At 40.7% G+C, this 23,772-nt stretch overlaps 1 protein-coding gene across 2 annotated transcripts in view; it reads left to right on the top strand.

Annotated features, from left to right (window-relative positions):
• Nucleotides 1-23,772, top strand: part of MCTP2 (multiple C2 and transmembrane domain containing 2) — a 98,941-nt gene that overhangs the window by 21,557 nt on the left and 53,612 nt on the right. For both annotated transcript variants that reach the window (XM_053988285.1, XM_053988286.1), the window contains 6 exons: nucleotides 8,097-8,261; nucleotides 9,601-9,731; nucleotides 16,244-16,430; nucleotides 17,164-17,257; nucleotides 21,005-21,107; nucleotides 22,775-22,877. In XM_053988285.1, coding sequence (XP_053844260.1) covers nucleotides 8,097-8,261; nucleotides 9,601-9,731; nucleotides 16,244-16,430; nucleotides 17,164-17,257; nucleotides 21,005-21,107; nucleotides 22,775-22,877 — 783 coding nt within the window. The remainder of the gene's footprint in view (nucleotides 1-8,096; nucleotides 8,262-9,600; nucleotides 9,732-16,243; nucleotides 16,431-17,163; nucleotides 17,258-21,004; nucleotides 21,108-22,774; nucleotides 22,878-23,772) is intronic.

Here is a 23,772-nt window from a genome sequence, read left to right on the forward strand (position 1 = left end):
AAGGGGTGTAAATTTAACCAAAATGAGAAGAGCTGTGGAGGGTTTGAGTTGTTTCAGAACACCTGGACAGTGGTTGGTGCAGGAGCTGAACGAGGCTCTCCTGGATCCCTGTCTGTCTCTGGGGCTGCCTCCTCACCATGGGTGGAATTCTGTGAGGCAGTATTTCTTCTGGTTGCCCCTGTGGGTTTTGAAATTCCTTTTGTTCTTGGGATGGAGGCTGAGCAGGGAGTTTTCATTACCTCCATTGTAACAGGATTTCCAAGATTTGTGTGTTGCCACATGTCTGTGTAACTTGCTTCCCTTGGTCTCCTGTAGGATTCCTGCAAGCTTCCATTACTTTTATATTCCTTTTTTTTTTTTTCCATTTTTGCATTAGATTTTAACTTGTTCAGGAAACAGACTGTGGCTTTTTATGTGCTCTGTAAAGCTTTAATTTGCTATTGAGTAAATAACAATGATACAGACACTGCAAGCCACACTACCCAGCTTGAGAGCTGTACAGTCTCAGCCTCTGAAAAGCAAAATTTGGCTCTTAAGATGAGTGTGTTCTCATGATATTTTCCCTCTGTAACTATCGGTTTGTGCCTAAATAAATTGAATCATTAACCTCCTCTTGTTTTATTCATTACAACTGTGGTGTGCTGTGTAGAGGAGCCAACCATCTCAGGTACTGTGCCAGCAAGAATGTTTTTGTCAATAGAAGAAGTGCAAAGTACAGCCTTTGGAGCCCTGATTGCAGGGATATTGCAGTGCTTGGAGCAGAGAGCTGCCAGGAATGCCTGAATGCCACATGATAGACAGTGATGGCATAACTGAAGAGCTTATCACTTCAGTTTTTAACTAAAACTCTGGAAATTACTGTGCCCTGGCTCAGTCAGTGTTGCTTGATCCCCATCTTTCTCACACAGCTGTCTCTGGATGCTGGTTGGCTTTGGGACCTGGGAAAGAGAATTGGGTTTTTAAACTCAGGTTCTTTTTCTTCAGAATAGCCAAAATTCTGTTTTGGTTGCTATTACTGGAAGTTTTGGGGTGTTTTTTTTTTTTTAAAATTTGTTTAGGTTTTTGTTTGTTTTTTCTTTTTGCTTTTACGCTGTATCTCATTGCATTTTGTATAAATTTTTTACGTGCATGTTTTTGGACCTTTAGCTGTCAGCCTTTCAGCTCTCTAGACTCTGTCTTGTGCCTTACCACCTTTCAGAATAAAATTAAGAGATGCTGAAGCGTGCTGCTGATTTAGGAGACATGAAAGTATTGTTTAAAAGGAAAAAAGCTTCAACCCTGTGCTCTGTTCTGTTCCAGTCACTAGAGGGTAGGAGAGCTTCAGTTCTTCCCGGGGAAGACACAGTTCATGCTCCAGTGTGATCTCTAAAGAAAACCTCTGTGACCATCCAAAGGCAGTAAAAAATATTTCCCAGCATGCGCCGGAAAAAATCTGACAAAGCAGTATTTCCTGGTTTATTGATTCTGCTACTGCACTAAAACACTAGTACTGTACATCAATAACCATCTTTAGTTAGGAAACTCTGCTCTGTGGAAGCAGTACTAGCAGTTTGTGGCAGAACATAAAGGCTGGGAAGAAAAATTGTGTGCATGGGGAATATAGGTGTCTAGGGAAGGCACAAGAGGTTATGGAAGAATAGCCAGAGAGTATGATGGGGTAGAAAACAATGTTGCTGGACGAGATAAAGATACAGGAATAAGGAGTGCAGGGGAAATGGAGAGAAGTCTGTAATGGATACACAAGCTTGTTTGTTTTTTGGCTCCTGAGCTGACTCTAGTTGGGTGTTGCAGGAGGAAAACATAGGATACTTTCCATTTGAGCAACATTCCTCCCTCCAGGTTTAGGCAAATAAAAGTTTTCTATTTGAAATAGTTTTTCTGGGATTTTTTTTTTTTTTTTTTTAATGTGCTGAACTACAGCTGACCCCTATTGTAATATTTAGCTTTTCCTCTTCTATAAATACAGGGAAAATGACTTATTTTAAGGATGGACAAAATGAATATAACTTTCACAGCTGTTTTTTAATCTGTATTGCCTACATGAAAGAAATCTGATTATCCTCTAATTTGACCATTTTGTGTTGTCTTAATGCAGATTTGGCACATCAGTGTCCTAAATGAGTCTTTTCACATTAATCACGGGATTCTTGCTGACTTCCCAAATTTACCCCAAATGTTGATGGCATTGATACCTGTTGCAGCTCCATGTCAGGCTGGCAGCAGGGCTCATGTGGGCTGTTGTGGATACTGTGCTCTCTTCATGTGTGTTCTCTGAGCTCCCTTGCTGTTTGGAGGAAGAGCTGCATTTCAGACAACAGCAAAAACAGTGCCAGCACAAGATCTCCAGTCCAGCTCCAGTAGCCTCATGGTCATTACAGGGAGTATGCAGGAAGGATTCCAGCAACTCAGTATGGTCTTTTAAATCATTTTGGAGCAAGAGCTGTTGAACTGTATGATTTAGGTGTCTCTTGATTATTATGAGTATATATTTTTCACTGCTGCTGGAAGAAAATCATTGCATGTTTGGGTGGATTCCCCAGACATGGGCAGCACATTCAGATCCCTCATTTTTCATGGGAGCTGAGAACAGCATTGTCCTCAGTGGGAGCTGTTTTCAAGAGCGTGGCTTTCTTCTTTTCCTCGTGGAGGGTGGCACTGCAAAGGGAAGAGGATGCTGTTAGGCAGCATTAATATATTCACTCATGTCTGTATATTGACATGCTCTCCCCTCTGTTCTGCTTTCCTTTCTGGGGCACAGAGGGAGTTGGTAGCTCTCTGCTGGAGCCCAGCATGCTCAGTACCCTTGTTTATCCCGGGTGGCTTGAGTCTCACCCTGAGTGCCCTGCACGCTCTTTCCAGCATTTGCACAGCTGAATAACCTTTAAGTGTTGAACATCCAGGAGGCAGATAAGCAGGTCTGCTTGGGGTGGACTGACCTGCAGCAGTTCAGTCCTGAAACAAAAGCGACGGAATTGCCACCTTGATAGCTTAAGCTGATTGAATAAATTGGCTGAAAGGCTGACCGGACCCAAGGGCTCCTCAAGCATCTCATCTCAGGGGAAAATCCCTCACTCTCCTTTCTTCTTTTTTTTTTTTTTGTGCTCCTGTGTGGGCTGTTAGGTTTCATTTTTGTCTGCCTCATTGTGTTTGGCTCTCTCCCCCAATCCCCCGTGGGCAGCGCAGAGCGCGGGGACTCGCTCGCCACAGGGTCACAATCGTGGTGCCAATCTCGTGTTGGTTCACTTGCCTTTCCCACTGCCCTCTCCTCTTTCCCAAGGGGAAACTGCCTCTGCTGAAATGGTTTCTCTGCCTAATGAGGAGAGGTCCGAAGAGTCCTCCTATTTGCGTGTTGTTGTTTTCTCAAATGGCGAATTACGTGGCCCAGTTTTGACGTTGACCTCTTCACAGGGATTGCAGCAGGCTTTCTGTTGTCCTGTCTCATCCTTTTAAATGAAAGATGGGAGAGATGGGCTCACTTCACACTTGGCCACCTCGCCGTGTCATTTAAATGTACAATTTTTCTGCATCTCTTTATTGCTTCAAAAACAAGTTTGAACTTGGGGCATGTATGTGTGTGTCAGGAAAAGAGACAGGTTTGAAAGCAGCCCTGATGCACCAGAGGGGATTTGCTGGGTGCCTATAGAGGGACATTATAGACAAATGGAGTTATCAGGGAGACTGGAGCTCCTAAAGGATCTTGTGAAGCTGGGTCAATGAGCCGGTTCTTTCCCCTCCAAAGCTCTGTCATTCTTGTTCAGCTCCTGTATTTGGCTCTGTGAAGGCAGAATATAGCCCACCTGCTCATTCTTCCATTTTAAACCAGAACCAGAAAGCGATAAAAAATTGAAAGTTGATGTGAGAAACTTTACTATTTGTTTTAAAACCAGGAACAAGATTTTGAGAGTGGTGATGTGAGCACTGATTTTTAATTTTTCTGTTCAGAGCTGGGGAATCTTTTTTGGGCAAATGTCCTTTCTAAGCAGTTAGGAGAAGAACCATCTTCTGGTCCTTTTGTGGCAGAGTGCTCTATGACCAGGCCATAGTTTTGCTTCAGAGATTACTCTTTACTTATTTGATGAGTTACAATCCCAAAATCTGCAGTGGATATGGGTTCTTAGATTTAAAAGGCATCTAGTTTGTTTTAAGGAATAAAGATCTCTGGATATTTTTGTACTTATTTTCTGATTTTTTGTTGCCTTTTTTTTTTTTTTTTTTAAATCCTGGCTGGCTTGAGAGATGTCTTTACTTCCAATTTTTATCAATTTTACAGCAGTGAACTGCTCATAAAGGTGACCTTTATGGGGTTACTGCTTATTTGCACACATAGCCCAGCCAAAATCAGAGCTCTGTCTAGAGACAGCCCTCAAATTCTGGTCTCAGAGTTACCTTGATTTCAGAAACGATGAGGGGAAGGAATAAGCAAGTTTATCCAATGCCTTGTGCTTGGGACATGTGCCAGCTTCCGTCATAAATCATGTGTTTCTTAATTTCCAGCCCTGTAGCCTGGTCCCAACTTCAGCCAAATTTTCTGTACGTCGGCAAGGCACCTTTACTTGTGTCTGGGATGTAGCCAGAGTGTGAGCAGAGAGCTTACAGGAAAATATAGCAGGAGAGGCCTGAAGGACCTGGCATCCAGTGTGGGAGCCCAGCTGGAAAGGGCTCAGGTTCAGCAGGGGAGGAGCTGCAGTACCCAAGTGTGGAGGCATCAGTAACCTGGGAGGCAGCAGCAAAAGGAAGAGCTGAATAGATAAAACACTTCAAAATTGTCACTGATCAAGCAGTTGTGTCCTCATTTTCTGGCCAATATGGACCAGGGCTTTGGCTTTTCTGGTCTCGTTGTGAAGGCAGGTTAGGAGGCTGGCTGGAGGCATGGAAGAGTGTTTGGGGTGGTTTTTTCAGTGCCTGTTTTGCCCGAGTAACTTTGTTGGACTAAAGGCTGTGCTCCTCTGTGCTCTGCTCTGCAGTAGTTTTGCCAACTCAGAGGGAGGCTGTGAAGTTTAATCAATTAGCTCTGTGTAAATCAGTTTGAAATGAGTAGGTGTGGGGTATCAGAGAGGAGGTAAGACGTCTAAAATAAATACGGCAATATCATTTTCTTGTCACCTGGGAGGCATTTTCCATAGTGCAGACTTCCCTAAGCAGCACTAAAGTTGACTCATTGAAGGCCTGGGTCTGTGGGTCTACCACACATCTGATTTTCCCCAGACGTGCTTCCTTCCAGAAACTGTGAGTGGAACCTGAGACACTGCCTGTTTCACCGGGATTTCCATCAGGGTGGTCAGAGGAACAGCCTGCCAAATACCTGGGGAGGCTAGAGAGGTGGCCACAGAGCAAGTACAGAGGGGCTCTTTGGTGCTACGAGGCACAGGAAATGTGCCAGACCTGCTGAGCAGACTCTGTGGGGGCGACCTGGGCATGTCCAGGAAATCCAAAGCATTCCTCATGTGCTGTGTCTTGCAGGGTTGTAAGTCAAGCAGCCTTCTCATGCTCAGTTTGGAGAGAGCCCTGTGCCAGTGGCAGGGCTGGACTGGGGGAGGTGGGAAGCTGTGGGAATTGTGGAGCCTGTGTGGGGCTGCTGCAGGTCAGCACCGTGCCCTGAACCAGTTGCAAACATCTTGGCTCCACTCTGCAGTGGGATGCTCTCAAGTGGTGCTGGATCTCATGCAGGTCCTGTTAGCTGGAGACCAGCACACCCCTCCTCTGAGAGGAGCACAGAGCAGCTGCAGAGCCAGAGAAGGGGGTGCACGAGGCTCTTTGCTTGGGGCCACCTGTTTTGGGAGGTCAAGGTTGGTGCACTGCAATGTGTTCCAGTAATCCTGAGTGCAGGTGCTGATTTTTCCAGGGGCTGTGTGGGATGCAGGCTGGTTTGGGTACCTCCCAACAGTCCTTTGAACTGTCAAGTCAGCAGCTACAAGGGTGGGGTTATGTGTGCTGTAGAGCTGGGGTAGGAAGGTCCCCAATGCTGAGTGACTTCCTGAAATACTGGCCTGGATGAAAAAAAGAAAAGAATCCAAGTTTGATTTGAAAACTGAGTGATAACAACTGTCTTTTGTGTTCAGCCTGGAAGCTTTGAAGAGAGCTGGATCCTTTGCTTTTAAAAGAAATTGTAACGTGGATAATAAACTTCATCTGTTTTTTTTTTGTTTTTTTTTTTTTTTTAGTTTTTTTTTTTGTGAACTAACATCAAATACCTCTTCCTCCTCCGAGGAAGGAGCAGGAGGGGGAGGGAAAATCCTTGCTCCTAAAGCAGCAAGTACATCACATCAAACATGACTATGTTAAATACTAAAATGTTCAAAGTACAAGCGAGATAGATAAAGGCTTTGATGGGAAGTGGATATTTCCCAGGGACATTACAAGCAATAATCCAGATGTTATGGTGTAATGCAATGAGTGTCCATGGATAGATGGGGAGCTCAAGCCAAGCAGCGCCTGCTGTAGGCCTTAGCCCTCCACTCCCATGCTGTTACGCCATATGGAAGCAATCTCCAGGCCCCCTTAATAGCCAGCTTTGGATTCCATTTTCACAGGGCTCATAGAGCTAAGTGGAGCTGTTTTATGGACAAGTTAGATAGAAGCCTTTCCAAGATAAACATCCAATTCGAAATTAGGACATACCAAGCTGCAAAATTATTTTAGGGCATATTTCATGGAAGCACTGCCATTTTTCTAAGGCGATTGCCAGACTGTAGAATGCCCTTTGATCCCTTGTGGACATTACTCCCTTTTTTATAAAAAGGATTTTGAAATAGTTGCAGTGTTTAGGGAGGAGTATATCTGCTGGGACTTTGAAGTATGTCCATGGGAACAGTCATGCTTTAGCTTTTTGGCCCAAAAGACTAACTTTAAAAAAAAAAAAAAGAAGAGAAAAGAAATTACATTGCAGCTGGATTTATGAATCAAAATCTCGTTTTCTTTTTAAAGGTAGGAATTTTTACCCATTGCGCCAGGAAAGCCAAACGGGGTGTTTAAATAGAAGTATATTAATATGCTTGTGGGATTCAGAATTCGGTATTTTAACCAGTAAAAAGCAAGTAAAAAATTTGTGAGTTCACCACCTATGATTTAAGAATTTTGTTGCCGGGTAATTGATCCATAAAAAGTAATCTTCAGACATCAGGTGCTTTTGCAATAGTTTTATTTAGCAACAACATTTCTTACTTGCTTTTAAAGCTAACACGTCCTGTTTTAAAGTGACTTGTGAAATCTTCTCCTCCGTCTTGCTCCCACCTGTACATGACATGATTGAAGCTCCAAAGTGTGGCGAGTTAAAAGTTGCTTCAGGAGAATAAAATATGGCAGGATTTTTACTGCAGGAAGAAGGGTATAGCCTTGAGTTTTAATGTTTCCAGCTCACTCCCCCCAAATAAAGGCCTATTTAATCATCCTCTGTCCAATAAAATATTGCCAGTTAGCAAACTGTTAGCGCAGCCGTGCTGCACAAGATGAAACTGCGAAGGTAACAAATGTGGCTACCAGGTAACCATAACTCCAGATAAAGAGCCTGGTGGTGTCAGTGTTTTTTCAGCAGGCATCAGTATTTTTGATTCGTGGGCTCAGTTTCTGGAAGCAGGAACAGCAAAGTTAGCAAAGAGCTAAGGCGGGCGGCTGAGTGATGGAGGGAGGTGGAAGATGCTGCTCAGCCTTTCACCTGGCTGTGGGCTTTATGATCCAGGTCTGCCTCCCCAGAAAGGACAGACCCACGTTTTATGGACGTAGCTGGAGAGGTTTTAAGAGTTTACTTTAGTTTCTCCCCGTTCTGTTCCCCACGGCTCTCCCATGCCTTTCCTGAGCCAAGGTACCAGACTGCTCTCAATGCTCGAGGTCTGCTCTTGCCAGAGCTCAGCCAGGTGACTTCTCTGGTGGTTTAAGCAAACCCTGCTGATTTTGCTGTGACACTGGGCACCGTCCCTTCACAGGGCCCCTAGTACAGTTGGGCAGAAAATCCATAGCATCCTACTGCCTTCCATTGCCTGCTTACCCTTAGGGAAGCATGGTGTCTCTCTCACTCCTGGTGTGCTTTCATAGCACAGTTAACGTGAGCGTGAAAATGTGTTTGGAACTTGAAACATTCCGTGTTGTGCCTCGCTTTTCAGTCGAGTTTCACACGGAACCTGCGGCTCTCGGAGTCCCTGCGCAAGAACCAGCTGTGGAACGGGCTGGTCACCATCACCCTCTTGGAGGGGAAGAACATGCCCAGAGGGGGCTTGGCAGAGATTTTTATTCTCCTCAAACTGGGGGATCAAAGATACAAGAGCAAGGTAAGTATTAAGGATCTCCTTGAGTTGTCTGAAGTCAATAAGGTGCTTGGTGTTTCTTTTACTGGTGTTGCTACCTCAGATGGAACAATTCTTGATACTCTTTTTGATTAGTGAGTTCAAAATCAGGAGACCAGACCAGAAGCATTAACATTTTGCTCTGTTTTGATGCCAGTAGAGAAAGAGCAAGTTAGGAATATTGTGTGTTATCAGTATTTTGTGCATTTAACATACTCATCATGTTGATGGATGTTTGACATTAATATGAAATGAAATAAAGCTACATGTATCACACATGTGTTTTGTTCTCTGCCAATACAGAAGCTGGGCTTGCAGTGCTGGAAAAGCAGACCTGAAATGGTTTCCAGTGCAGGGGAATTATAATTATTTTAAAGTACTTTTCTTGAAAAATATGTTACATATTGCAGAACCTGCCCCCCAAACTGATAAAATGTTCCATGGTTTTGATACTAATTTTTATTCCTCTAGGCTGTGTTTATCTGTATACAGTTCAGTTATATAAGATTCTAAGAAGTGAATGAGGTTCCCAAAGATGCACATTTCATCTGGAAACTCTAATAAGAAGAAAGGCTATAATTAAAATAATACTCTTTTGAGAGAGCAAGAGCTCTGCATGTCATGAACTGGAAGTGCAGAGGAGGAGAAAACAAACCTCCTCCTGTACAAAATGTACAGAGCAAGTTCACAGAACATAACATTTGGATGTAGGCGCATCTGAAACCTGCACTCTGTCCCTCACATCAGACCTCAAACCAAGGTCATGATATGCTTTTTATTTAGGAAAGTAGTTTTGAAAAATAACAAATGGTTTAGTTACTTTAGAATAAATAGACGTTATTCCCATTACAATCCCTTTTTTATGTATCTTTTTAATGGTCCATAGATGTGTTGTGAATGTGCAGATTCACAGATGCAGATGCAGGACTGAGCTGTCTGCTTAACACAGAAGGGTGAAAAAATACTGCTTTGTGTTCTTTAATTCATTGAAACCTGTTTCCAGGTGATTGTCCTCAAAAGAGTATTCCTGATTTCTTCCAGGGTGTGATGGAGCTGGTGGGGGTCTACCTTGTATTTCAGAATTTTTCCAGCCATTCGTTCAGATGGCAACTTTATATTTATTGTTATTGAGAGGGAGGAAAGAGTATTTAGGAAGATGAGACTATATGTGATGGGCTGGGGAGCTTTGGTTGGAACGACATTAGTACTTGATGCTCTTACATCCAACCTTGTTCTGTAGAATTGTTTTTTTTTTTCTTTTTGATATACTGTGAAAATAAGTACTGTTTAAGAAAAGTAAATATTATAACTGCATGTTTTCTAGACACTGTGTAAGAGTGCAAATCCTCAGTGGAGGGAACAGTTTGATTTTCACTACTTCTCTGACAGGAAGGATATGTTGGACATTGAGGTGTGGAGAAAGGATAACAAAAAGCACGAGGAGCTTTTGGGAACGTAAGTTGGGTTTGAGTTAGATTATATTTTTTTTGTGGGGGGGAGAATGGGTTAAGTACAAAATAAGTACAAAAAATAAAGTTATTTTGATTATTGTTTTAAACAAATTAATTTGTTTTCATTACCAGCATCATAATGTATTTTTCTGTCCTTATTCCAGTCATGTCCAGGTTATGTTTACATTATGTTTCTTAAAACTGTTAGTGGGTAATCAATTAGCCAAAATCTGAATGCAGAGACACCCAAGCCACCTCTAAAATCTGAGATACTGTGGGAGCTCAGTGGCATCAAGAGGCAGGACTTTTCTGTATTCTTGTGGTGATATTGCTCCATATCTTTATATGCTGTGCTGCTGCCAGCCCAGGGATTTTGTGCTCCTTTTGAGAGTGGTGTCCCTTTTTTTCTGTTTGCACTTCAGTGTTGTGTTCTTCTAAGATTCTTTAATTCCATTCCACTCTGTCTGAATTTGTACTGTGTTGTTTTCTTAGTAGTACCTCTCTCTTCCTTGTTTTGGCTTTCAGCATTGCCCTGTGGACCCATCTCCCCAAACAACATCTGTGCTGTTCTGGACATGCAGCAGCACCAAGAACCATTCACTCTACTGGACACTCTCTTTGGTCTGTCCATGCTCATCTGCTGGCAGGATCATTGCCACAACTCTCAATTTCCTGAGGGTGGGAACCCTGCCTGCAGTTATTTGCTGCTCTCACCTGGCCAGGGTTTCACAATGTGCTGACTAAATAACAGTAACTCATAAGAACATTCTCTTACTTCAGGCATTCAAATAGTTTGAGACTATTCACTGAGAAGAACAATGCCCTTTGCCTCTACAAATGTTTGTGGTTTTGCAGAGCAGGAAATTCTTTCTGGCTGAGTGCTGTTGCTCATCACACGGAGAAGTGGCTGAAGATGAATCTGTTCCTTCCATTCTCACAGTTACTTCCATTACTTCTGATATTCTGTTTAGAGTTAAGAAATAAAGCAGTGTTTGCAGCTTGCCTCAGGTCGGTCTCTGATGCTGGAGCAATTCTTCCTGAGGTTTTTCCCCTTTATTTTAATTTTTCCCTCAGCTTCCCCTGACTTTTTTTCCTACTGGTTTCTGGCAAGTGGTGTTTAGTGTGGCAAAAATGATCAGTGAAATGCTTATTCTGTTCAGCACTGGTAGGTCTGTGTGATTTATCTTAAAGTAAAGGTAAATCTTCCAGGGTAAAGCCCTGGAAGTGTTCAAGGCCAGGTTGGATGGGTCCCTGAGCAGCCTGGTCTAGTGGAAGGTGTCCCTGCCCATGGCAGAGGGGTTGGAACAAAATGATCTTTAAGATCCCTTCCAACCCAAACAATTCCATAATTCCATGCTTATATTTATTTTTGATGTCTATGTGGAGAAAAAAATCTTTTGCTTTTGTTGTCTTAAACACAGCAAATTGGCTGTAGCATCAAACCAGGAAAAAATACACTAGTTTTGAAGAGCAATTGCAAGAATAGGTAAACACCAAGTGCATAATAACAAGTATTGTTTTTACAGTGTAGAAACTTTTTGACACCCTATAAATAATATTTTAAGAAGGGTTCAAATGCAGTCTAATCTGGAGAAGGATTTTGTTGGAAAAACAGCATTATGAGGTGCCATGTTTATTGTCTCCATGATTTCCAAGTTGAGTTTTGAGATTTCTGGATTTCACAACATCATTGTAAGAAATATTCTTTAGTAAAATGTTTGTGGGTTATATTCGGTCATTACACACAGCAGTGCAGCCAACTGCCCTCAAATAATTTGCATGGCTTTAAGGAAAAAACAAAATTTTCTGGATCTGACTTAATAATCTTGTGGTCAGTTTATGAATAGAGTTAGAATTCATTATGGTCCCTTCCAGCCTGTTCAACCTCCAACTGCGTTGGTTAAACCTTTAAATATATGCATGTTTTTAATATTTAAATGAAGTTGGAGGTGCTCACAGCGGAGTCAAATCTGATAAACTTTTGTGGCGCAAAGACTCCTGTTAATTCCTTTACACCCAGGATTTCAGATAGTATGGATGCCTTAAGACTCTGGAATATGGTTCTTCTCCCAGGCATAATTTGTTTTCGAGGCAAAATATTGTTCTTGAAATAGGACCTGAAGTGTCTGTGGAGAGCATGGAACATGTAGAATAAGGAATGCCTTGGACCTCTGGTGCTGAACACAAACACCTGGGGTGTTTGTCTCCTTCTGAATTAGTGAGGAAACATTTCATGTCACCTTTCTATCACAAAGCAAACCCTCACTGTCAGTGCACATCACAAGTGAAATTATTACATTCAGCCTACCTGCAGTCTCCTCAGAGTTTCAGCTGGGTCCAATTTCTCTTCCTCACTTAAAATCCCACAGCCTTGAGTGGTTCAGCTGCAGGCTCTGACACAGAGGGCTGGCTGCATTTTGGTGCTGGCTGAAATAATCCTTCTATTTAGTCTGCAGAGGACTGTTAGTAACGTTTATTGAGTGCTTTTTGTGTCCTTTGGGAGAAGAGGCATGCTATAAACAGGAGATGATGTTAATGTATATGAATAAACAAAGGTGTTAACGTGTGCAGAATTTGCCCAGGCAGAGTTAAATTGTTTATGCCAGGTTGTTAGAGAGTGTTTCTGTGTTAGGGGATATGTTCTGGAAAAAGAGATGCTACAGAATGTTGAAGGGTTTTCCTTCACATATTTACCTCAAGAAAGAGATTTTACAAAAATTGCTAAACTTAAGACCATGAGCTCTGAGACTGGAGTGCATCCAATATCTTTATGATGAATGCCTCCAGGAAACTGTCTTTGCAATAAGAAACAACCTGTGTTTTAAAGGCTGTGCTGTTGGGATGGAGCAGTAAAATCCCCATTATGGATGCAACCAAAACCTTCACTTAAATCTCACCAGGCTGTAGGATGAATCAGAAAAAACAAAATTTGTCCATTGAATACGTCATAATGAGACCTTATTAATTGTCTCCCTGACACCTGTGGCATTTGAAATTTCAAGTATTAACCATAGATACATCTTTCTGTACTCTCTGATGATTCTGATCTCTTTTGTGAAGGGCTTTCAAGAAGTCTGCAGGAGGCAAATTGGCACTGTTGTGTACAGATTTTTTTGTATGTATTTATATATATTTAAAGATTCCTGTCATAATTTGATTAACTGTGATTGGGAAAATGTAATACAACTCCATGGCTAGTAAGAAGCTAGCCTCAGCACCTTTTAGTGAAATTTTAACATGTGATGCCCTGATAAATAAATATTTTAATCCCATATTTACTGTGTATTATTCTCAAGTACTATTTCTCTGCAAAATGAATAAAAAAAACAGGGGAAAAGGAAGCTACAGGTGAGGGCTTTAAGTCAGAAGAATAGTCTTAAATGAAAACTAAAGCTGTACAGGACTAGAGGCTAATATAGAGGTGTAGACCTTAATAATGATTAGGAGAAGGAAGGAAAGCATTTAATTAATTGTGGTTAAAAGAAAGGAAAGAGATACAGTTGTGTGCACAATGCATTCTTAACTTACAGAACTGCAACCCCTATGGACTGTGCATGTAGCCACTTGTGTGAAAGATTATGTCTGAATTTAATATGTAATACAGGAAAAGATGACAACAAGCAGAGTTATTGTATCCTAAGACAGGATTACTGTAGAGAATTTAACTCAGGAGATCACTTGTATCACCTAAAATACAAATGTTCTGAGAGTTTTGCCCTTTGCAGTCAGAGCAGGCGACTTTTAAACAAAAGTGGATTACCTCTGTTAGTTTGAGTCTGTGCCCATCACAAGTCTCTCACCACTTTCCTGTGAAATAATTATGTGTAGTAAGATCTTGCAGATAGAAGGCTGAGAAAGAAGGAAAGGAAACGTTTCTGTTTCACGAGAATGAGGGAAGTAGTTTGGAAATCATTAGACTCGTTTTAATAGTGTAGAAGTGTTAGTGTGGAAATTGCTGAATTTATATAGTAAATTGAATGTCTAATTGTTTTACCAAGCTGCATTCTCTGCAGTCTGCTTGTATAACCTAAATGAAACAGATTGTCTTTTTTTTTTTGTTCTTTCTTAAGCCTTTTGCCAGTGCAAATATGGATTTTCTTTTCAGCTCCTCACAAGAAAATATAGGCATACCTTGAGTGAACACAGATGTTTTAAGGAAAGTTAGTTTGCACAGAAATCAGACATGATTTGAGAAAGAAATATTTACACTCCACCTCCTGCTGTTTTCCCCTCCACATGTGCATCCCTCTGACCCCCACACCCTTATACTCCATCTTTTCTTTAACCTTATGCAAATCAAATTCTTTTAAGAAGAGAAGCAATTCCAAGTTGCCAAAACAAGATAGAATTATATTTAACTTTGCCTTTGACATTCAATGGACTTTGAGGTTATCTATTGGTGGGAGATACGCTGTTGTCCGAACAAGTTGTGTTTTCTGTCTTACTCCATGGAAAGTTTTAAACATAAAAATCAACTGCAGCTTTTCCCAGTTGTGGACTGCACTGAGTGGGTGGTGTATGAAATGCTGATGTGGGAGACATGGCCTCTGCTGCCAGCTGAACCACAGAGCAGCTGGGTGACCTTGAGATTTCCCCTCTCCTTCCTTCAGTTTCTGCATCTAGGAAAAAAAAAAAACAAAACAAAACCAAAAGACTAAACTCCAAGATAAAGATACATCCCCCCTTTTGTGCTGATACCCAAAGTATCACTGAAATTGCTGCAGCCTGAGACACAGTGGTGTTAATGCAGCCAAGGTGATGTTGACCTCCAGTGTGGAAGTGATAAGGGCTTTTTCTCGGAAAGAAATAAGATATTTTTCTCTCTCTTTGTTGTTGTTTTGTTTTCCTTCCTGCTGTAACTTTTCCTGTCATATTTTTCTGAAGAGTCTAGGCGTAGCAATGAGCTTTAAATGCAACCTCTCACACTTGGAAATGGTGTTGAGAGGCAGCCTACGTGCCGAGAAGTCTTGGTACTCTGCCTGGTTTATTTTCCTTCTCTTTCAAAGCACTTGAAAGCAGTTAATAAGAGTAAACTTGAAACCTGTTGTACCTCCAGAGCAGTGGAGAAATAAGAGCACACTTGAAGACAAAGCCATTCCCACTGATTGTGGTCAGAACAAGCTTAAGGAGTTGTGTTTTAATACACAGAGCTACTGGACAGCTTAGAAACTCATCAGAGCAGTGGCTTTTACTTCATAACACGGTTTCTTGGGTTCTCAGGCTGAAATGTTGTGAGATTTTTTTTTTTCTCTTTTTTTTCACCCCCTTTAGCATTCACAGAAAATAGGCTGTTAAGAAGTGGAAAGCATGCAATTTATAGCAGATGGGCATAAACTGCTCCAGCTCTACTACTGGAATGGGATCAATCAGGAACACTATATGCACCATTTACCCAGAAGAAACACACCTGGGGGAACCCTGTGGAATTTTAGCCTATTAAGACAACACCTTAACAAGTTTAGTTTAAATAAAAACTTGTCGGCAGGCATTAAGTGAAGCAAAACCCCTCGCTCTCAGTCAGCCACTGCCCATCCCTTTGAGGAATGTTCCTTCTCTTGCAGTGTGGCAGCAAACCTTCTCCTTCCTTTTCTTTTTTTTTTTTTTTATTTTTTTTATTTTTTGTGTGTTTCTTTGTTTGTTTTGTTTTCTTTTGGTTTTTGCCCTTTTTCATCTGTAACTTTTGCTCAGCCTCTTCTTACGAGCCAAGCTTCATGGAGGTTCAAGAAAGTTCCACTCCATTTACTGGACTTCTAAATAGAAGGCATTTAGCTGAGCCAAGTGATTAGACTTTTTGTTGCATTTAACCACTCCCTTCATGTGTAACTGGCTGCCTGGTGATCTCTCTGCTTTAGCCCATGCTCATATTTTATTGTTGTCTCTTTATGAATGTTTCTCTTTTATCCTCTTTATTTTTTTTTTGGGGGGAAGCATCAGGTTAATGATACATATTACATACAAGGAGTGGGTGGTGGGGGGGGACTTTTAAGACAATCCTTCCCTTTGGGAAATATAACAGTACACTGAAAATGTAGCTCTAGTAAGGCTTGTAAAAGAGATTGGGGCATACAGTATAATGTAGCATAAAATGGAGTATGTGACTTTAAAGAAACTAATCTATTTTAGGCTAATGTTTTAAATTTTGCATTTGCCCCTTTTATTTTCCCCCAGGTGAAATTGAATTGTATTTCAAATCCATCACAAAACACTGGGGGATTTTAGAGGGGAAGTGAGGCAGGCCAGAGTTAAGTTTTCCTCCTGTACTTGCAGCCCAAACCTTTTACCTCCCCTTACCAGTAGACAGACCAGAAAGCAAAATCGGACAGTAAGTACAATAGGATCTGCCTAATTGGTTTCCCGTGTTTAATTTTGGGATGTTTATATTTTTTGCACGCTTTCTATCCTGAAGAAGCAGAAAGTTTTGGTGCCTGCTTGCTGCTGAAATCAATATAATGTTGCTTTATTATTTTTTTTTTACCATCTCTTTTTCCTTATTAACCCTTGGCAATGCCGTTCCAGTTGCCACGTTGACATTACTGCCCTGAGAGCAAAGCAGACCAACTGCTTGGAGCTGCCTCTGGAGAAACACCCAGGGTCCCTGCTGATGCTGATTGCTGTTGCCCCATGCACAGGAGTGTCTATCTCTGATCTGTGTGTCTGCCCCTTGGGAGACCCCAATGAGCGGCAACAGATTTCCCAGCGTTATGTGAGTTTCTTTTTTCTTTAATTTGTTTTGAAATAGTCAAAATTGCAGAAAAAGAAAATTCTCCAGTCGTAATGACCTGTCCCTTACCAAAGAAAACTATTAAGTGGAGTAGTTGCATGTCAAATGACAAGGAGATTGGCAGGGCAGATAGACCCAAGCAGTTTGGCTGTTTGTATTTGCTGAGTTTTAAACTGTTGTTTTAAACTGTTGTAAACAATGCTGTTCTTTGCAAACTTGAATTGTATTAGGAGATTATCATGGGGAATGAGACACTGAATATCATGAAGAGATAATAATATACCTAGCTTCATTCCCTCCTTTGGGAAGGTTATTTTCTGACTTTAAATGTTGGAAGATAAAGCTTTTTGATGGCTTCCACGTCCTCAAAAGCTGGTCAGGATGGAATAACTGTATTTCAAATCAGTGCCTGGGGAGGTTTAGATTGGATATTAGGGAGCATTTCATCGCCAAAGGGTTTTCAGCACTGGAACAGGCTGCCCAGAGAAGTGGCTGAGACATCAGTGCTGGAGGTATTTAAAAGATGGGTAGATGTAGCTTTTAGGGACATGGTTTAGTGGTGGGCATGGCAGTGCAGGGTTAGTTGTTGAACTTGATGATCTTAGAGGTTGCTTCCAGCCTAACTGATTCTGTGACAAGTTACTTAGTGGTCCAATAGTCTCTGTTTCTTACTGAATTACAAGCAAAATACATCTCTATGCTTTTCTCCCTGCAGTGTATAAAGAATTCCTTTCGGGACATAAAGGACATTGGCTTCTTACAAGTCAAAGTTTTAAAAGCAGTGGACCTGATGGCAGCAGATTTTTCAGGTATTTTATTTCTGTTTTGCAGCATGTGATGCTGTAATATATTGCAAATGATCAGTGGATCAAGGAAAAGTAAGTCATCCCATCATCTCTCTAGCACTGAAACCTGCCTCAGGGAACTGAGATACCAAATGGATTTGACTGCTAAAAGTGTGTGGGAAGGTCCAGTGAATGGAGATCTTAATTTCCCATTAGACCTGAGCAATCTGACAGAGAACTTTAAAACAGCACATCGTGCTAAGTGATTTTTCCATCAGGAATACGTAAAGCAAAAGTTGATACACAGTGATGGTGCCTGCAAAGCACCTGCAAAGCAAAGCCTCTCCATCTTCTATCAGGTGTCTTGTGAGTTTGGGGCAAGACTGAAAGATGTTGGGGTGTCTGATGTGGTGCTGGGTGTGGGGGTTTGGGTGATGCTGCAGGCTGTCACCTGAGAGAGAAAACTTGTCAGCAATGGGGCTGCGAGTGCAATGCTTTCTCTTAGAGCTTATTTGAGGCTTCACTTTGGGATGACCTTTTTGGTGCTCTTACTCCATGAAAAGTGTGGATTTTCTACTGAGCTGTTCCTCAGGTTGTGCTTGGTCCTGACAGCAGTGGACACTAACACCTTTTAAAACCACAACTTTTTATTGTACCTCTGGGGGAAGTCTAGGAGGTTGATACTTCTCTGTAGCAACTGCCTGGATGTTACTATTTTTATTATCATCTTCTCCAGGATTCTGGAGACCTTTTAATTCCCCTCTCTATCTCACAGCAGCTCATAATTCACAGGCACAGTATTGTGTGTTGTGTATTTGCTGACACAGTAATTTTTTTTAAGATAACTTGTTGATAAAGGCAGGAAAGATGGTAGAGGGAAAACATTTTTGCCCCATTCCCTTGTTTTTGTGAAGGCATTGTTACATAAGAGACTGCTGCTCCTAAAAAAAGGAGCAAAGGAGAAAGCCCACGATTAATCATGGTACTATTTTAGGGCTATCTTCAATTCACTGCTAACCCTGAATTGGAAAAAAATGTTTACTGCAGAGAGCAGTACTTTAAGGAACTGAAGAACTTAATTTGAAAAAAAAAAAAAAAACAAAAAACAAACCACAACTTGTCAATAACGAAAGGTAACTTGTAAAGAAATCCATATCTAAATTGACATAATATATAGGTCCAGATGGAATTTGGAGTGTAACTGCACCTTGCTGACTAATTTAATTTGATTAGTGTAGCACAGCAGAACAGCCCCAGCTTTGCCATGTGCCAAAAGTTCCATCTAGAAATATGAGGAGTTTTATATAGACAGAATCCGTGGAAAGAGCTGAGCCCAGAAGGTTATTTACCCTCTGGAAAACTTTGCTGATGCTGAAGCAGTTGCATCAGTGATGGATTTGGCCCCCTCTCCCTCAGTACTCAAACAGGAGCATGTGGGTGGATAATGAACATTGGAAGAGACACTCAGGTTCTTGATTCCGCAATTCAAAGACTTTTCATACAGAGTGTGTGATACACATTCCTTGTGCATAGCACAGAATGAAATTCTGCTTAAGTAAAAGGTTACTCAGTCTGTCATTATATTCAAAATAACCCAGGCTTTGAGCCTGATTCATGAAGCAAATGACAAATTGTTTTTCAATGGCAGTGCTGAAAATATCCTAGTATTATGCTGTAATAGACCCACCAAATTGCAAAAGGATGCAGCCATTTTAGGTAAAAATAGCATAATTTCTGATCATGAAATGAGAGACATAAAGATTAATTATCTGTTCTGAGCCATTCATAAATGATTAGTGCAGCAATTATGGGCTTCCATAATAGAGCCCTCCTAGAGCAGTGCCATATTTCCTGCATTGCCAAGGAGACTGCTCAGATTTATTGTTATTGATAAAAGTAAATTCAAAGTCCCAGCTAAAAATCTAATAAAGGGAAAATCACAGAGGGAATCAGAGGTACAAAGATTTCCAGAGGTTAATAGAGGAGCAGTATGAGCAGGTAGTGTCCCCTCCCTGTCCCTTCCCATAGCAGCCAGGAGTCTCAAATCCCCCCAGTCCTGCAGATGGGTGGGTATGATGGGTGTAATGCCACCTTATACCTTATTCCCACACTAAAGATTGGATTTTGGTGTGATTGGGAATTCTGTATGTTGTCATCATAGATTTTAATTGCAAGTTTTTAGCCTGCTGTAATAATAGTGATCAGGAAACACACACTATCTGATTTGGTTTCGAAGAGTGTTCTGGAAATCCATATTTTACTCTTGGACATAAATTTTTGGGCTGGTTTCCAGACAGCTGTATCATATATGTAGAAGCTCTTCACCCACAGCTAGCCCAGTTTGAGCCTTCCATACTTTTATATTCCTAGATAATAGTTCTGTTGATGTGGAAATGACTTTTTCTGCTTTGTTGGATGTTTTCTGTGTACGCATGAGAGTTCTTCTCAAACACTGCATTTGCTCACTGACCAAAAAATAGCATTCAGAATACCAAATTATACAGTGGGATTGTTTTTGGCATATACCAGTTTGCATTTCAAGCAGTTTCTCTGAAAGGCTACATGCATTTTCCACACTTATCAGGGAATTGGCATATAAGCTGAAAAGGAGAAGACAAATAGATTCCAGTAATATACATGGTCTTTAAACTTCACCAATATTGACTAGTTAATACCCACTGTTTACATACTGAAAATATTTCTGTTTAGTTTATAAACTTCTGAGAGTAAGACCCTTAAAAGCTCTGCATTAATAATACAGAAAATAAGGATTAAGAAAAGGACAGCTTTTGCTTAAATAGCTTGTTTGTCTGATATCTAAATCCCTGCATTACTGACATATTTACTTGCCTACATAGAAGTTAGGCTGAGTTGTACATGAGCATTGGAGATGAGATTAAATCAGTTACTGAGCCAGACATGATGATAAGGGGCCACTCTTCTCACAAAGGAAACTGCTGAGCTGCAATGAGTTGGGAAAACTACAAATTCATTTAATGTGAGTGATCAAAAAATACATTAGCGAACATGTGTTCACCTAATAGAGTCCATGTTGACATCCTTCTTTAGAGAGGAGGAATTTTCTGTGCCTTTGTTTTGTTTTGTTGTGGGGGGTTTGCTCTGTTTGTTTGCTGTAAGTACAATACTTGGATCATGCATGGATTCTCCAGTTGATGTTGGGTTTTGTTTCAACTGTGTCACTGTGTAGAGCCTTCATAGCTTCAAGGACTTGCTCACATGGAACTAATTGAAGAAATGCTTCTGATTTCAGTCAGTGTTGTGCTTCTTCTCTCATGATGTGGATACTTAATCCTGTAATCCACTGAAGAAGACCACAGGCTCTAAGCAGAGGATAAAACAGGGAGTGTAACTGCAGCACTGCTCCTTCCCTGGCTCAGAGCAATGGTGCTGCTTTCCTAAGGGCAGCTGAGTAATTGTCACCATGAACAGATCTTTCTTGCTGTAAGGGCTGGGGGATGATTCACTGAAGGTCTCAGATTTCAGGTGTTAGAGTGAAGCCCCTTGAGTGAGCTGTAAGGTAAGTGTTGGAGTTTCCAGAACTGGGGATGATCAGAGATACTGTTTTGTTGTTGCGGTTTTTTTTTTTTTTTTTTTTTTTTGGCAAATCATTCCCACAGAACGGGGCACTTTGCAGTTGCTTTAATGGATGTAATTTTATTAAACCAATCACTTCCTCAGCCCTACTGCAAGAAAGAGTCTGCCTACTAAATACCATAACTGGTCCACTTAATTTTTCTTTCCTTTCCCTAGGTAAAAGTGATCCTTTCTGTGTCTTGGAGCTGGGAAATGACATGCTTCAAACACACACCGTTTACAAGAACCTCAACCCAGAGTGGAACAAAGTTTTCACATTGTAAGTGGATTGCTTTGGAAATCTTGCAACAACTCCACTTAGCAGCTTAACTAGGAAAGCTATCGACTTTGGGGAAATGCAAAGGTCAAGTTTAAGATATGTCATTTTTTTCATAGTCAGAGAGGATGTTGGAGAAATCTCAAATATAACTTCATTAAAGCCTTTTGCCTTTTACTAGTTCTTGCATGGAGTTTATTAATAGAAGTCATTAAAAGAAAAATTACTGTGATAATTATAGGAAGAATCATGACTAGACATAATGGAGTCATAGTTTGATCCAAGAGATAATGTAACAGAAAGTTGAGACCAGATACTCACGCCTACATTTTCCATAACTTAAAATAAAATATGTTTCATTGAACCTTGGTAGAATCCTTGTTTAATTTGAAGTAAGCAGAGAATTCAAGCTCATGTTGGTGTTGGTCTGTCTTCTGAATTTAAACTAGTCAAACGCTCCAAATTAGATGCAAATTTTTATGGAAATCAAGGTATTCTTTTATTTGTCACTTTATTAATAATAAAAGTTATAATTTAGATATTGCTTTTAGTCAGCCCAATTTTTTAATCTTGTTTTATGCTGACAAAGGCTTTTGTGAATAAGTGAGTGAAATAAATGTCTCCCAAGACTGCAGCAGTCTGTGCAAAGGCTGGCAATGAAACATTTGTGACGTTTGCATCTGTCCACTGAAGAACAGTTTGAAAATTATAAACTTCTTGCTAAAGCAACATTCATAAATACTAGACTGGATGAGAACACAAGAAAAACTATCTGATTTCTTGAATAGAAATACTTTGCTGTATTTCTGTTTAATTCAGGGGTGCAGCTGAATGCTTGTCTCTTGGAGTCCTTTCTCATACTTTGTTCTCAAGGAGCTTCTACTCATCCCTGTTTTTTCTGAGACTGTGCCAAGCAGATGAGTCTTGTCGGATGTTCAGCCAGAAAAATAAATCTAATAACAATCCAAATTTATTTTATTTAAAAAGAAAGTTTGTGTCTGTACTTCCTGTGGGTCTCAGAAATGTCAGCTATGGACTCTCTCTGACTTTCTTACTAATGTTGCCTGGCTAGTCCAAGCACCAAATCTGCAGAACCAGTCAGGTACTCTCATCTCTCCTTAGATTTTTGTCCATAAAAAAAAAAAATAATTAAGCCCCTTATAAATTAATGATGATTTAGATTTATTTTGAAGCAGTGTGGATTGTTTTGGGTGGATGAGTCCATTTTAGCTGGAGCTTTCAATACCACTAGAAAGCCTTTCCCATTATATCCAGGTTTTCTGCAGCACACTTTTCTGTGTGTGTCACTGTGCAGTTTTAATGCACTGAAACTTGGGTTTGAATTCAGCCCTTGACCTCTCCCAGTTGCCAGCGTTCTCTGTTGGAGAGCTGAGTTTTACATTGATAGCATCACCAATACAAAAAAATACCAAAAAGTCACTGTCTGGTAGTTTCTTCACCTAGTTATGCAACTGAAACATGAGGGGAAAGCTTGGGGAATGCCCATCACTTTATTCATTTTGGGGGGGAATTTAATTAAATGCTAATTTATATACCCCAAGGTAATACAAACTTAATTAGTAAAACAGTAGTCTCAGGTCTTTGTGGAGGAGACTGTGTGCATGTGTATTGAATATTATTTTTTATGTGTCTGCACTTTTTTGTTCCAGTCCTATTAAAGATATTCATGATGTTCTGGAAGTGACAGTGTTTGATGAAGATGGAGACAAACCTCCTGATTTCCTTGGAAAAGTTGCCATCCCTTTGCTGTCTGTAAGTTACCTTTACCACATGTATCATGGTTGGCTGGGAACAAGTTGTGTTTTTTTCCCCCCTTAGCACAAAACCCCACAGATTTAAACAGGTTTTGTGATCTATACATGCCTTAGTTGACAGTGTTTATGGTTCTCCTTAGTGTAACGAGCATTGTCCACCCATCTTAGTACAAATGTGGTTGATTGGAAAGCAAATTGCAGAAATGTCTGTACTTCATCAGTGCCACGTAGGTCTGAGAACATAATTGAGTTGTTCTGTGTGTTTCCACATCATCTTCTGAAGGTAACATTTTAAGCATGTCCTTGTTCTGTCTTGCTTCTTTTTACTCCAAGAAAGTAATTGCACATCACAGTAGGATTGACTAGAGATAGCTGTTGTTATTGGCACAGCTGAATGAAATTACCTAAAAGGGGTGTTTTCCACTCCATAGTGCTTTTAAAGACTGGTGGCTTTTGTTCTGTAAACAAATACGTGAGGAGTGAGCGCTACCATGGGAGTGCAAAATCAAAAGTGGAAACAAAGCGAGCTCAGGGGAAAGCGGTTGCTCTGGAGATTAAGGAGAGTTGAAGCTTTTTCAGAAACAGCCAAAAAAGGCCAAGCTAAAGAGAGTGGAACATGAAAGGATCATTAAAAGACTTTTATAGAGGAATGGGGAAAAACAGCTTTGTGTTTGGTAAGACTGATTTAATTTGGAAACAAGACTGGCAGTATTAGCGAGCAAACCAGATCAAGAGGACGTAAACAACTCCGTGTCTATGTGCAGTGTCACTGAAGAGTCTAGTAGTTTTTACAGTAACATGTAGGAAGAACTTTCTAGGCTGTGACTTATCAAATCAATTAGTAGATGAGGCTTGAAACATCATGGGACTCTTGTGCCATATTAGCCAAGTTG

The sequence above is a fragment of the Vidua macroura genome, chromosome 12 (genome assembly GCF_024509145.1).
Source record: "Vidua macroura isolate BioBank_ID:100142 chromosome 12, ASM2450914v1, whole genome shotgun sequence".
In the NCBI taxonomy this organism is placed as follows: domain Eukaryota; kingdom Metazoa; phylum Chordata; class Aves; order Passeriformes; family Viduidae; genus Vidua; species Vidua macroura.